Below are 14,183 nucleotides of genomic sequence, written 5' to 3' on the forward strand. Positions count from 1 at the left end.
AAACACCAATGGGCAGAGTCCTACTCTGTTTAATCTTTAATCAGGAATCATCCCAGTGAATCTTCTGTAAACCACTCCCAATGCAATATAATCTTTCTGAAAGAGGAGGACCAAAAATACTTACAGTACTCTAGACTTGGTCTTTGTATGATTATAGAAAGACTTCCCTCCTATCATATTCCGTGTATCTTGAAATAAGGGCCAACATTCTATACGCACCCCCCCACCCCCTCACCCCACCCCCTTGTGCTAACTTTCTTTGTCTCATGCGCAAATTCTCCTTTGCTGCAGCTTTCTGCATTTTTATTCTATTTGTTCCGTTTTTGAAAATTTTACATTTTCCTGTTGCATAATCAATTAAGCAACTTCTTGCCCTCTCTCTGGACCTTATCTCTGCATTGATTATATCTTCCCTAAAACTTGGCTTTCGATCTATGATTTGTATTGTCCATAAAATAAATGTGGTTACTTCTATCTTGCATCAGTGATATCCCCAAAGTGACACTGGGGAAGTGCAGAGGTCCGTAATGGATTGTAGAAAAGTGTCAGTCTGGGGTGGGATTGTCTAAATTGGGTAATGTGAGACAAGAGGATATCCGGGTTGGCTATTTTATGAGAGTGAGTTTCTAATAAAATTCTACAAAAATAAAGCTATGATATGGAACTGTGCAAAGATTTAGTAGGGGACTGTTTCTAGTGCAAGTATATCACTCTTAGGAAGATTTGAAGATTAGCTTTATAGGCCACTATGAACTGTACAGCGAATAAGACATACTGTGTTAAATCAAATCAGTAAGGATTGTGCTGGGTATCCCACAAGTGTTGCTACTATAGTCAATGATCAGCTCTTTGGTTTTGCTGACGTTGAGAGATTGTTGTAGCACCACTCAATCAGATTTTCAACTCATCACCACCTTTGATTTAGACAAGAGTGATGTCGTCAGTAAACTTAAGTAAGGCATTGGAGCTATACTTAGCCTCACATTCATAAGTATAAAGTGAATAGAACAGTGGGCTAAACACACAGCCTGGTGGTGTATCTGTGCAGATGGTGTTTGGAGGAGATGTTATGGCCAATCCACACTGACTGAGGTCTGCAAGTAAAGAAATCAAGGATCCTGTTGCACAAGGAGGTATTTGTCTAGGTCTTGGAGCTTACTGATTAGTTTTGAGGGGATGATGGTATTGAATGCCGAGGTGTAGTCAATGAAGAGCATCCTGATGTATGCACCTTCACTGTCCAGATGTTCCAGGGTTGAGTGAAGAGCCTATGAAATGGCATCTGCTGTTGACCTGTTGTTACGGAAGGCAAATTGGAGCAGATCCAAGTCACTCCTCAATCAGAAGTTAATATGCTTTATGATCAACCTCTCAAAGCACTTCATCACAGTGGATGTAAGTGCTACTGGACGATAGTCATTAAGACAGATTACCACGTTCTTCTTGGGCATCGGTATAACTGAAACCTGCTTGAAGACTGCTGAAGCGAGATGTCCATACACATTCCAGCCAGTTGATTAGAACAGGTCTTCAGTACTCAGCCATGTACACTGTCTAGAGCAGACATCTTCCATGAGTTCAGGAGAGCAAAAGGTGATCTTTTGAGGCTGATGAAATGGGTGGTGAAAGGATGCTTCTCCCAGAGGGAATGTCTCAAACAAGTGAGCATGGCTTGAGAATAGGGTGTCACTCCTTGAAATCAAAATAATGTGGAATTTCTTCTCAGAGGGCTGTGAATGCTTGGAATTCCTCTCCCAAAGAAATGAGTAGAGGATATTTAGCAGGTTTAGCTTAATGGAAAGCAAATCCTGGCTCCCTGGTTGAGCTCGATAGAACTCAACTAACTGGACTGGCTTCATTTCAGGTCGGATATGAATTCAGATTTGGTTTTTGTCAAGTGCATTGTCTGGGTCAGGATGATTTTTTTCATATTAATGTCCCCAGTTGTTGATCTACAGCCATATCTGTAGCATAGAAAAACTTCTATGTGTGAGCAGCCCTCTTACAGGAAGTTTATTGCTTTGGGCAGGATTTAGGAAAGAGCTATCATATTGTTCTTTTTAAAGTGAGGTGCTATTGTGCAATATTTCTAGTGTCAGCCAAAGTCTAGACTCATGACACTACTGCTCTTTATCCAAAGATAACCTGAAACCCTATCTTATCTACTGTTCCAACTCTGTGAATAACACTGAAGTTATATAACATTCTACGAGAGCCCTGCCAAAGCCTTTGCAACACTAATTCATCCTTATCATCTCCTGTCCCACAAACCACAAATATGCAATCACATCTGATTACAAATCTGAATGCAAATGCAATGTGTGTGCGCGCGTGTGTGTGTGTGTGTGTTCAATAGGTTCAATCGGTACATTTAATGTCAGAGAAATGTATACAATATACACCCTGAGATTCTTTTTCCTCACAAACATCCACGAAAACAGAGGAGTGCTCCAAAGAATGAATGACAGTTAAGTGTTAGAACCCCAAAGCCCCCCCCAGCTCCCCCCTTCCACACATAAGCAGCAGTAAGGCAACAATCACACCCCCTCCCTGAATTATTATCCCTCTCAAAGTCATTCTTCTGCCTTCTTCCCTTAACCTTTGATGCCCTTACTAATCAAAAGCTTATCAACATCTAATTTAAACAGACCCAATGATTTGGCCTCCATAGCCTTCTGTGGCAATGAATTCCAGATTCACCACCATCTGGCAAAGGAATTCTTCATCATGCCTGTTTATTTCCATTTATTTATTTATCTATGTGTTTGTTTATTTAAATAGCTATTTATCCGTCTGCTTATTTATTTATTTAGAGATACAGTGTGGAATAGGCCCTTCGAGCCATACCGCCAGCCTAATCACAGGACAATTTACAATGACCAATTAATCTTTGGACAGTGGGAGGAACGCCTGGTGCAGCCAGGGGAAATGCACATGTTCACGGGGTCACTGACCTTTCCAACAACCAATGAACTCACGTTAATAACTCCAAACTCTTCCTCTCAACATTTATTGCTTAATTATTTATTTATATTTTTCTCATTTGTATTGGCACAGTTTGTTGCTCCATATGCATTGTTTGTTGTCCATCCTATTGGAGACAGTCTTTCATCGATTCTATAGCATTTGCTGTATTACTGTGAATGCCCACAAGTAAATGAATCTCAAGGTTGTGTATGGTAACATACATGTACTTTGATAATAAATTTACTTTGAACTTAGATCAGGGAGGACATGCAGACTCTTTACAGGTGGCATTGGAATTGAACTCTGAACTCCGACGCCCGGAGCTGTAATAGCATCCTACTAACTGTTACTCTACCTTGGAGTCTTTGTTCTAAAGGGATGGCCTTCTATTCTGAGGCTGTGCTCTCTGGTCCTAGACTCCCCCATTATTGGAAACATCCTCTCATTATTCAACAGGTTTCAATAAGATCCCCCCTCATTCTTCTGAACTCCAGTGAGTACAGGCCCAGAGGCATCAAACGCTCCTCATATGTTAACACTTTCATTGCTCAGGCTTCTGTTCTGGAGGTCTATTGGGGAACTAACGGTGAACAGAAGCCTTTGCAGATCAACACACACACACAGTGCTGAGTCCCTCCAGTATTGTGTCTGTATGTTGCTTGGATTTCCAGCATCTGCATATTTTCTCCTGTTTGCCTTTGCAGATCAGCCATGTTGAAAGGTGAGGCAGGCTTGAAGGGCCTACTTCTGCTCCTGTTTTCTTGTGTCCTTGTTCATCAGCTGAACATAAGATGTGGAGGAATTTTCCAGCTGTAATTTCTAGCCATTATTAAGGTCTCTCTTGGTACATCAAAATCATACTGACTAATACTGCAGATAGGCTCAGGAGAGAGGATTTTGTACTACTAGAATGAAACCCCTATTGAATTATTATAGTCAGTCATTTATCCAACCATAACTTCCAATTAATGCATAGTTTAATCAGAACCTGCCTCCACAAGTTTAACGCTCTGCACTTGTTAACTCCTGGTTCTCATGTCAGCATTATGAAATTAGTGATTTAAGCCAATTTACCCAAAGCAACCAAGGATTAATTGTAAGCACGGAAATGGACTGGATGCATTATGATGCTTACTAAGCCATGATATAATTTCCATTAATTATGTGTTTCAGTTTTACACCATCAATTAGAAATTAATTAAGAGCCTGCCTATGAATTTAATCAGAGTAACACAACTGAAAAGTGTCAGTTTGCTCGTAATATCTCATTATTTAATATTATTATTTTCTTAATTACTATTATTTTGCACTTACTAATCATACAAAGATTTATTCTCTGATTCAGTAATAGTTTTCTTCAGGGGGAGTCTATGACCAGAGGGCACAGACTCAGAATAGAAGGACATTCCTTCAGAACAAAGATGAGGAGGAATTTCTTCAGTCAGAGGTTGGTGAATCTGTGGAATTCATTGCCACAGATGGATGGTTATGGAGGCTAAGTTATTGGGTGTATTTGAAGAGGCAATTGATAGGTTCTTGAATAGTAAGGGCATCAAAAGTTATGGGGATAAGGCAGAGGAATGGGATAATAAATCAGACATGGAGGAATGGTGGAGTAGACTCGATGGGCTAAATGGCCTGATTTTGCTCCTATGTCTTGTATCTTATGTCTAAAATCATTTTTAACTTGTTTACTTTTTAAATTTAATTTCATTTACAATTATCAATTTATGGGATCACACATTACTTCTAAGACTTTTCCCTGAGAAAATTGTATAAGAATGAGTTGATTTTGATTTTACTTGCATGCAACGTATAAACTTGTTATTAAATGCTTTCCTTGATCCTCCACTGTTTTACACATTAGAGTGTAATAAGGTTATTGTGGAGAGCATTTTCCTCATTCGTTGGGGAGAAATCTTACCTTAGATGGAGAATCTTACCTTTCTCCCATCTCTCTTAATCCATATACTTAATTTGATCGTATTATGATTATCATTAAGAGTTCAATGAACTAAATATAATTTATTATTCGTTACTATATCAAATACAAATTACCTCCTTGTGGATTCAAGGACAGAAGATTGCAGTAAACTATCTTAAATGTGCTCAAGAAAACTATTACATTTCTAAAATCTACGAAGCATCCAATTCTATGATAAACTTAAAATCTCCCAATGAAATTAATCTTCATTTGTTAACGGTTTATTTAATCTCTGATGTGTTTTGAGTTTCGTAGTTAAATATCAATAGCAAACTATTTCATATTGGACGTCTCACAGATTGTAGTTTATCAATCTATCTTATACTGAAAAAAACATTTTAATCTTTTTATAATGATGGCTTGCAGACTCAGGACCAATGGTCGGTTATACACCTGGACTCAGCATCATTTCCAAGACAGAGGTGAATAAAGCTGTAACTAGTGGGTGTGGTGTATATGGATGTTCAAAAGGCTTTTGATAAAGTCCCATGTAAAAGATCAGTGTGCAAAATTAAAACGTGGGACACTTATCACCAGACCCTAAATCCCTCCCCTCCATCATCTATCCAATGCCATATTCAAGTTTGCTGATGACACCCCAGCCATAGGCCGAGTCAAGGGTGGTGATGACTCAGCAGAAAGGAGGAAATTGAAAATCTGGCTGAGTGGTGCCATAACAACAACCTTTTACTCAATGTCAGCAAGACCAAGGAGCTGATTATTGGCTTCAGGAGGAAGAAACCAGAGGTCCATGAGCCAGTTTGCATCGGAGGATCAGAGGTGGAAAGGGTCAGCAACTTTAAATTCCTCGGTGTTATCACTTCAGAGGACCTGTCCTGGGCCCAGCATGTAAGTGCGATTATGAAGAAAGCACAGTAGCACCTCTACTTCCTTAGGAGTTTGCAAAGGTCTGGCATGACATCTAAAACTTTAACAAACTTCTGCAGGTGTGTGGTGGAGACTATATTGACTGGCTGTATCACAGCCTGATATGGAAATACCAATGCCCTTGAATGGAAAATCCTACAAAAAGAAGTGAATACAGCCCAGTCCATCACAGGTAAAGCCCTCCCCTCCATTGAGCACATCTACACAAAGTGTTGTTGCAGGAAATCACCATCTATCGTCAGGATCCACCACCCAAGTCATGCTCTCTTCTCGTGGCTGTCCACAGGCAGAAGGTACAGGAGCTCACATTCTCAATATTTATTATATTTATTTTTTTTCTTTTTGTATTTACGCAGTTTGCTGTCTTTTGCACATTGCTTGAATGTCCAAGTTGGTGTGGTCTTTTATCGACTCTATTATGGTTATTATTCTATTATGGATTTATTGAGTATGCCAGCAAGAAAATTAATCTCAGGGTTGTATATGGTGACATATATGTATTTTGATAATATGTCTACTTTGAACTTTGAAATGTGATCTGAACAATGTCTTATAAAGCCTCTAAAATGCTGGAGGAACTCAACACGTCAGACAGCATCTATGCAAGGGAGTAAACAGTTGCTTTTTCGTTTCGGGCTGAGTCCTTTCATCAGTCCCGGTGAAGGGTCTCAGCCCGAAACATTGAAGGGTTTATTCCCCTCGATAGATGCTGCCTGACTTGCTGAGTTCCTCTAGCAGTTTGAGTGTGTTGCTCAAGATTTCCGGCATCTGCATCTCGTGTTTATGCTTAGCTTTATATCATTGCTTTTATATTCTAGTCCTCTTGAAACAAATCCTACCTTTTGCCTTTCTTGCTACAGACTAAACCTACAAGTTAACCTTTAGGGACATCCCCGTTCTTCTCAGTCCCGCCGACCGATTCCTTCCCCCCCCCTCCATTGCCCCATTCCCTCCCCCCTCCCCCTCTACCCCCACCCTCCACCTTTTCTCCTTTCTTCTCGAACCCCTTTCTTCCCACTCGTTACCTCCCCCTCCATGACCCTTTACCTTACCGGTTCCCTCTCCTTCCCCGCACCGCTGGTTCCCCCCCTCCCGCCTCTCCGACAGTGCCGTCCTCCCCCTTACCTTCCTCTTCTCAGATTCCCATCCTCCGCTCCCTCCCTTCCTGCTCCATCCTCGATCCTTCCCTCCCTACCGCTCCCATCCCCCATCCCCGGTCCCTCCTCCCTCCTCCTTCCTCCACCTTCCTTCCTCCCGCCCTCCCGGTTTCCATTCCCGCTGACAGTTAGTCAGCTGAGCGCTCACGTGACGGTGAGTTGAAGACCGCGGAGAGGGACGGAGGGACGGCGGGACGGCACTCTCCTCCTACCCTGACCGCGGAGAGGGACTGAGGGACGGCACTCTCCTCCTACCCTGAGGGACGGCACTCTCCTCCTACCCTGAGGGACGGTACTCTCCTCCTACCCTGACCGCGGAGAGGGACGGAGGGACGGCACTCTCCTCTTACCTTGATCGCGGAGAGGGACGGAGGGACGGCACTCTCCTCCTAGCCCGAGGGACGGCACTCTCCTCCTAGCCCGAGGGACGGCACTCTCCTCCTAGCCCGAGGGAAGACACTCTCCTCCTAGCCCGAGGGAAGACACTCTCCTCCTACCCTGAGGGACGGCACTCTCCTCCTACCCTGAGGGACGGTACTCTCCTCCTACCCTGAGGGACGGTACTCTCCTCCTACCCTGAGGGACGGCACTCTCCTCCTACCCTGAGGGACGGTACTCTCCTCCTACCCTGACCGCGGAGAGGGACGGAGGGACGGCACTCTCCTCCTAGCCCGAGGGACGGCACTCTCCTCCTAGCCCGAGGGACGGCACTCTCCTCCTAGCCCGAGGGAAGACACTCTCCTTCTAGCCCGAGGGAAGACACTCTCCTCCTACCCCGAGGGACGGCACTCTCCTACCCTGACCGCAGAGGGTGCCGCCTGGGGAGCGGGTCCTGCTACACCGGGCAGCCTCTTACCCGGGGCGATAACAACGTACGGTATTAACTTTCGCCGCAAAGCGTGGTCACGTAGTTTGCTGCCAGATTTTCCACAGGCTCAGAGAGCAGGGACCAGGTGAGTACGGAGTGGGCACGGTCCGATCCTGTGGATCCCAACTCGGCTGCCCGTCCGGTGGTGGTCTGGGTTAGCTCGGATTTACCCCATACACGATTTCGCTCTCCGGAATCTCCTCCTCCAAACCACCGAGGCGGGAGGGCCGAGGGGGATCGGGACGGGGTAGGTGCCGGGGGGATCGGGACGGGTTAGGTGCCGGGGGAGGGGAGATCGGGACGGGGTAGGTGCCGGGGGGATCGGGACGGGTTAGGTGCCGGGGGAGGGGAGATCGGGACGGGGTAGGTGCCGGGGGGGGGGGTGATCGGGACGGGATAGGTGCCGGGGGGGTGGATCGGGACGGGGTAGGTGCCGGGGGGGGGGGATCGGGACGGGATAGGTGCCGGGGGGGGGTGGATCGGGACGGGGTAGGTGCCGAGGGGTATCGGAACGGGGTAGGTGCCGGGGGGAGGATCGGGACGGGGTAGGTGCCGGGGGGGGGGGATCGGGACGGGGTAGGTGCCGGGGGGGGGGATCGGGACGGGGTAGGTGCCCGCAGGGGGGGGGAGATCGGGACGGGGTAGGTGCCGAGGGGGATCGGAACGGGGTAGGTGCCGGGGGGGGGAATCGGGAAGGGGTAGGTGCCGGGGGGGGGGATCGGGACGGGGTAGGTGCCGGGGGGGGGATCGGGGGGAGTAGGTGCCGGGGGGGGGGGGATCGGGACGGGGTAGGTGCCGGGGCGGGGGGGAATCGGGACGGGGTAGGTGCCGGGGGAGGGGGGGATCGGGACGGGGTAGGTGCCGGGGGAGGGGGCGAATCGGGACGGGGTAGGTGCCGGGGGGGGGGCGGGTGGGAGATCGGGACGAGGTAGGTGCAGAGGGGAATCGCCAGCCCGCCCCTCCCCTTGTCGATGGGACAATAAACTAATCCTTGGTGTGCAAAGATCTTGCACAAGAGGATCTGAGTTATCCCTGGTGTCCAAGCTAATAATTATTAGGTAAACCTACACAATGTTGGTCATCGTGGGGCCTTGGTGTACCTAAATTGGTCTCTGAGCTTCATAGGGTCTATAAAACGCTGTAGGAAGGCATGGTGGATTTGTGTTTCAGTAAACAGATGTACTGATCCAGTCCGACATTAAACAAAATAAAGCCTTTTTAAAGATCTCCTGACAGCAAAAATCGATTTAATCCTGAAGTCCCATTCCTCATGGATCTGATGAATTTGGCCTCTGACACCAGAACTGGTGGTGGTGTAGAAAGTGACAAAGGCCCCTTAATGCGACCAGAGGTCAAACAGAGTACTCTGCAATTGGAACTCAACCCAGACAAGTATGAAGTGAGCATTTTGGAAGTCATATAGGGGTAGGACATACACAGTGAATTGTAAGGTGCTAAGGACTATTGCTGAGCAAAGAGACTTGGGAGTTTGTCTATTGTGCACTGAAATTGGCAACTCAGGTAGCGTGTTGAAGAAACCATATGGCATGCCAGACTCCATAGGTGGGAGTATATAAAGGTGGGACATTACGTCTGGTTAAGATGCACTCGGAGTGTTGTGTGCATTTCTGTTTGCCATACTGTAGCAGATATGATTGCCCAGAGAGAGTTCAGAGAAGGTTCACCAGTATGTTGGTAAATTTACATTGGTTTATATTGTCACAGGTACAGTGAAAAAACTTGCTTTGTACTGAGGTAATTCAAGGTAAAACAATAAGAGTGCAGAATTAAGTGTTACAATTACAGAGAAAATGCATCAATCTGTTAGGCCCAGGATAGATCTTCAGAGATGTTTACCCGCAGGAACTTGAAACTGCTCACCCTTTCCACTGCTGATCCCTCTATGAAGATGGGTGTGTGTTGCTTTGACTTCTCTTTCCTGAAGTTCACAATCGATTCCTTGGTCTTTCTAACGAGTGCAAGGCTGTTGTTACGGCACCTCTCAACCAGCTGTCCTGCCTCACTCCTGTACGCCTCCATCTAAAATTCTTTCAACAACAGTTGTGTCATCGGCACATTTATAGATGCCATTTGAGCTGTTCTATCCAACAGATGTGGGTGTAGAGAGAGTAGAGTAGTGGGCTAAACACACATCCTTGAGGTGTGCCAGTGTTGATTCGTACTGAGGAGATGATGGTGTTGAATGTTGAGCTATAACCAATAAACAGCAGCCTAACATAGGTATTGCTGTAGTTCACATGATTCAAGGCTGACTGGAGAGCCAGTGGGATCTGTTGTGGCGATGTGCAAATTGCAACAGATCCAGGTCTTTGCTTGGTTAGGAGTTGATTCTGGCAACACTGGGCGATAGTCATTGAGGTGGCTCACACTGCTCTTCTTGAGCACTTGTCCTTTTGAAGCAGACGGGAACCTTTGACTGCAGCAGTCCCCCTCCCACTAGACCAGCTGGTTGGCACAGGTTTTCAATGCCTTTTGAGGATTCACCTTTTGAAAAATATTCTGACTTCGGTCTCTGAGACAGAGATTACGGGGTCGTCAGGTACTGCAGGGTTTTGCACAGATGTAGTTCTATTCTCCCTTTCAAAGTGTGCATAAAAGGTGTTTAGCTCACCTGTGAATGAAACGTCATGGCCATTCATGATGTTAGGTTTTGCTTTGTAGGAAGTAATGGCCTGCAGACCCTGCTAGAGCTGACGCGCATCCAATTCTGACGTGCATCCAATTCTGACGCTATCTTCAACTGGAATTGATTTATTGCTCTTAAAATAGTCTTCTACAGGTTGTACCTGGGTCTCTTGTAGATTTCTGGATTACTGGTCTTGAATGCCGCAGATGTAGCCTTCAGCAGGCTACAAATCTCCTGGTTCATCCATGGCTTTTGGTTTGGGTATGTTCATCCACACAGGTTCTGATGAAATTGATGACAGCTGTAGCGTTTTCATTCAGATTCAAAGATGAATCCCTGAATATTGTCCAGTCCACTGACTCAAAGCAATTCTGTAAGTGCTTCTCCATCTCCGTTGACCATACCTTCTTTGTCCTCACCACTGATGCTGTGGTCTAGAAACACAACCAGGTGATTGGACTTTCCAAAGTGCGGGTGTGGGATGTCACAGTAAGCGTTTTTGATGGTGGTTTAACAGTGGTCAAGTGTGTTGGCTCTTCTGGTTCCACAGGTGATATGTTGGTGGTAGTTGTTCAAAGACTTCTTTCAGCTGTAGAAAATTATTGTTTTGGAGATTGCAGATCGACGTAGGTGATGAACTGGAATAGGCATAAATGGATTTTTGGTTGGTAGAACAGAAGGAGAGGCATTCCACGGGTGTCTTAACATGGATGCCTTGGATGAAGGTACCAAAGGTCCAATTGATAAATGGGCTGAAGGGTGGGAGAAGTAGTTTATGGAAAGGACAACAGGAGATTGCAAAGAAAGATAGGTAGGTTAAGGATCTGGTTAAAAAAATATGTGAGGTGACATTATTGGTTATATTTATGGCAAGTTCACATTTAACATACAAAAGAGTTAAGGAGTAATGGGAGAAAGAGCAGGAAAGTGGTGTTGAAATTAAGACTGGATGAGCCGTGGTCTTACTGGTGGAGTCGGCACGAGGGACTGACTGGCCTTCTCCTGCTGTATCTGATGTTCTTGAAAAGCAAGGGGTGGAATGCCAAAAGAGTTCATCAGGATGAGGAGTTCACCTGGTGATAGTGGTGAGGTTCTGTAAGGGCAGAACTGAACTGTAAATGAATATGTTGTAAAAAAAAAAGATCACTCCCTACTCTGTACATAGTTTTCTTTTCCCTCTCCTTTCTATAAATATATACCTTAGATAAATATTATGTGGAGATTTGTGACAAATATGATTATATGATATATATGTACAGTATCTGAAATACATCTTATGGAAATGTTTGATGAAATTCAATAAAAATAAATTACAAAAAAAAGAACTGAACTGTAGGCTCGAGGGTGCAGTTTTTTTTCTATGATTGTTTCAATATTTTTTCCGTTTTATCAAATATCTCCCTTCCTGTTTTTTCTAGAACACCGCATTTCTGAAGGAAGAACACATCATGCAGCCCAGACTGTTGCTGTTGATATCCTGCATGGGGATTCTTTTCCTCACAGTCAGTAAGTACTACTGTTTTCTACCCACCCCCCCCCCCACCCACGCTTAATGTGTGTGTGTATATTGATATTGTAATTTATAGCAGATTCGATTTTATGTCTTGCACTATACCATAGCAGTGGTAGTGGAGGAAACTCGTCACTGTTCTTCAGTTCAGGGTGCAGCAGGGTTGAGATCCTCTTGGGTGATGCCCCTCGACACAGAATTTAATGGGCATCTCTGGGTTTCTGCCAGAGACAAATGAACCAAAAATGCTTTAAGGGAAGTGTTGTTTCTGCCTTTGTTGCGTTTGTAAGTCTCCTGTGCCTTTGATCAGGAGCACAGCAGGCAATGTACGTTTCTGCACTCTTTGTTGGACACTTGGAAATCTGCGGAGAGTTTCCAGTGTACAGAAGGGATAGGATGAGGCTGTTCTGTGTCAAAATGAGACAAAAGCAGTTGGTGCAACTCATAAACACAAGAGATTCTTCAGGTGCAATCCAGAGCAACGCACACAAAACGCTGGAGGTCAGGTGGCATCTGTGAAAAAGCAGTCAAAGTTTTGGGCCAAGACACTTCAGCAGGACTGGCATGAGGTCTGAATAGGAGAGAAGAATGTTGAAGTCTGGATGGTTGATGTCTCAGCTGTTAGAGATGAAAAGATACAGAGTGGGATTAGTGTAAAACGATGCTGGATGGTCAATGTAGAACTGATGGGCTGAAGATGCAGTGTTCTTGCTTAACTCTCTACAACCCTATGACTCTAGTGAAAAGGTAAATGGAATTAAAGTAGATGTCAGCCATGGTCTTTTGAACAGCAAAGTAGATTTGAGGGGCTGAATGGCTGGTCCTACACAAAATAATGCTCTTTTGTGCTCCCAGCTCTGCCTCACTTTCCTGTTGCCTCCAGCTCTATGGTAGCTTCAAGGAACACATCCCCCACTGTGATGTGTCCGAGTGGTCATTGGCTGGCCGTTGGATCTCCGTGTCCAGCACTTATCAAACATACACGTAGCTGTGGCTGAAATCTTAGACTGACATCCAGAGGAAAGTGTGGGGGGAATTTGTTCTACAGGAGACTCTTCCCCCTCTCCTGCACCAACTCTATCCCAAAGATCACACTCCAGGGGTGAATTCCTTCCGGCGTCACTGATGCACCGTGTGTGTGGGGTGGAGGGTTATCTTGTTGTCTTGTAAAACGAGTGCTCTGTGTTGGGAGGACAGTGTCAGAGCACTTCAGGCAGCATGGTAACGTAGCAGTTAGTGTAAACTTTCGCAGCACCAGAGTCCCGGGTTCAATTCCCGTTGCTCTCTGTAAGGAGTTTATATATTCTCCCTGTGACTGCGTTGATTTCCTCCGCGTTCTTGGTTTCCTCCCACGTTCCAAAGACGTATGAGTTAGTAGGTTAATTGGTCACATGGGTGTGTGGGTCTGTTACCGTGCTGTATCACTAAACAAACAAACAACATTGACAACAATTTGCTCTGTCTATGTCAGAACTGGAAGCCAGTCACAAGAAGACCATCGTGGCCTTGAACTCCCGTCTCCTTAGATCTACGGGTACATTACCGGCCAATCCCAGTATCCACATTGCCTTGCGACTGTCGGAGCACCATAACCTCAATGTTGAACGGAAGTACCTTCACCGGCTGAAGACTGATCTCCGGAGGAAACTTTCCAGGTAATTGGCCCTGCTTGCTCTGTACACCGGCCAGGTTGCTCCCCAGTGCACCAGGCACCAACCCTTTCACCTGGTACTTGTAAAGTATGCCTCATGTGTGAAGGAAGCAGGGCTGGTGACAGTCTGAAGGATTTAAGCAAGGTAGCCCTGGGATTATGTTGAATTTATTATGCATTAAAGCCGGTTTTGTGCCGATATGGGAAAATGATACTGCCATCTTTACCCAATGCCTTTGCAACTTCCAGACCCAACAAGTCAAGAGTTCTAGTCAAAATATCATTCTCTGTACAGTGGAGCTCATTCAAAACCCTATTTTGTGACTTACATCAAATGTTAATTTGTTTATTCATTGATCTACCTTGGCTCCTGTGATACCTCCATTTTGAAAATGTTTATTCTTCTCCAAACCTCTCCATGGTCTCTTGCCCTCATTATCTCTGAACCTCTCAAATGATACAAGCTTCTGCAATACCTGTGCTTCTGCTGTGAATATTTCTGATTCATTGT

The 14,183-nt window shown here is 45.4% G+C and overlaps 2 protein-coding genes across 2 annotated transcripts in view; one reads left to right on the forward strand and one right to left on the reverse strand.

Moving 5' to 3' along the window:
* Window positions 1-7,025, reverse strand: part of ccdc117 (coiled-coil domain containing 117) — a 110,116-nt gene extending 103,091 nt beyond the window's left edge. The window contains exon 1 of the mRNA XM_063034190.1: window positions 6,965-7,025. The gene's annotated coding sequence lies outside the window, so the exon portion shown is untranslated. The remainder of the gene's footprint in view (window positions 1-6,964) is intronic.
* Window positions 7,026-7,138: 113 nt separating this feature from the next.
* Window positions 7,139-14,183, forward strand: part of tcn2 (transcobalamin II) — a 34,066-nt gene continuing 27,021 nt past the window's right edge. The window contains exons 1-3 of the mRNA XM_063034567.1: window positions 7,139-7,949; window positions 11,930-12,017; window positions 13,493-13,676. Of these exons, the coding sequence (XP_062890637.1) occupies window positions 11,960-12,017; window positions 13,493-13,676 (242 nt within the window). The 5' untranslated portion in view covers window positions 7,139-7,949; window positions 11,930-11,959. The remainder of the gene's footprint in view (window positions 7,950-11,929; window positions 12,018-13,492; window positions 13,677-14,183) is intronic.

Source organism: Mobula hypostoma, chromosome 27 (assembly GCF_963921235.1).
Source record: "Mobula hypostoma chromosome 27, sMobHyp1.1, whole genome shotgun sequence".
Classification (NCBI taxonomy): Eukaryota; Metazoa; Chordata; class Chondrichthyes; order Myliobatiformes; family Myliobatidae; genus Mobula; species Mobula hypostoma.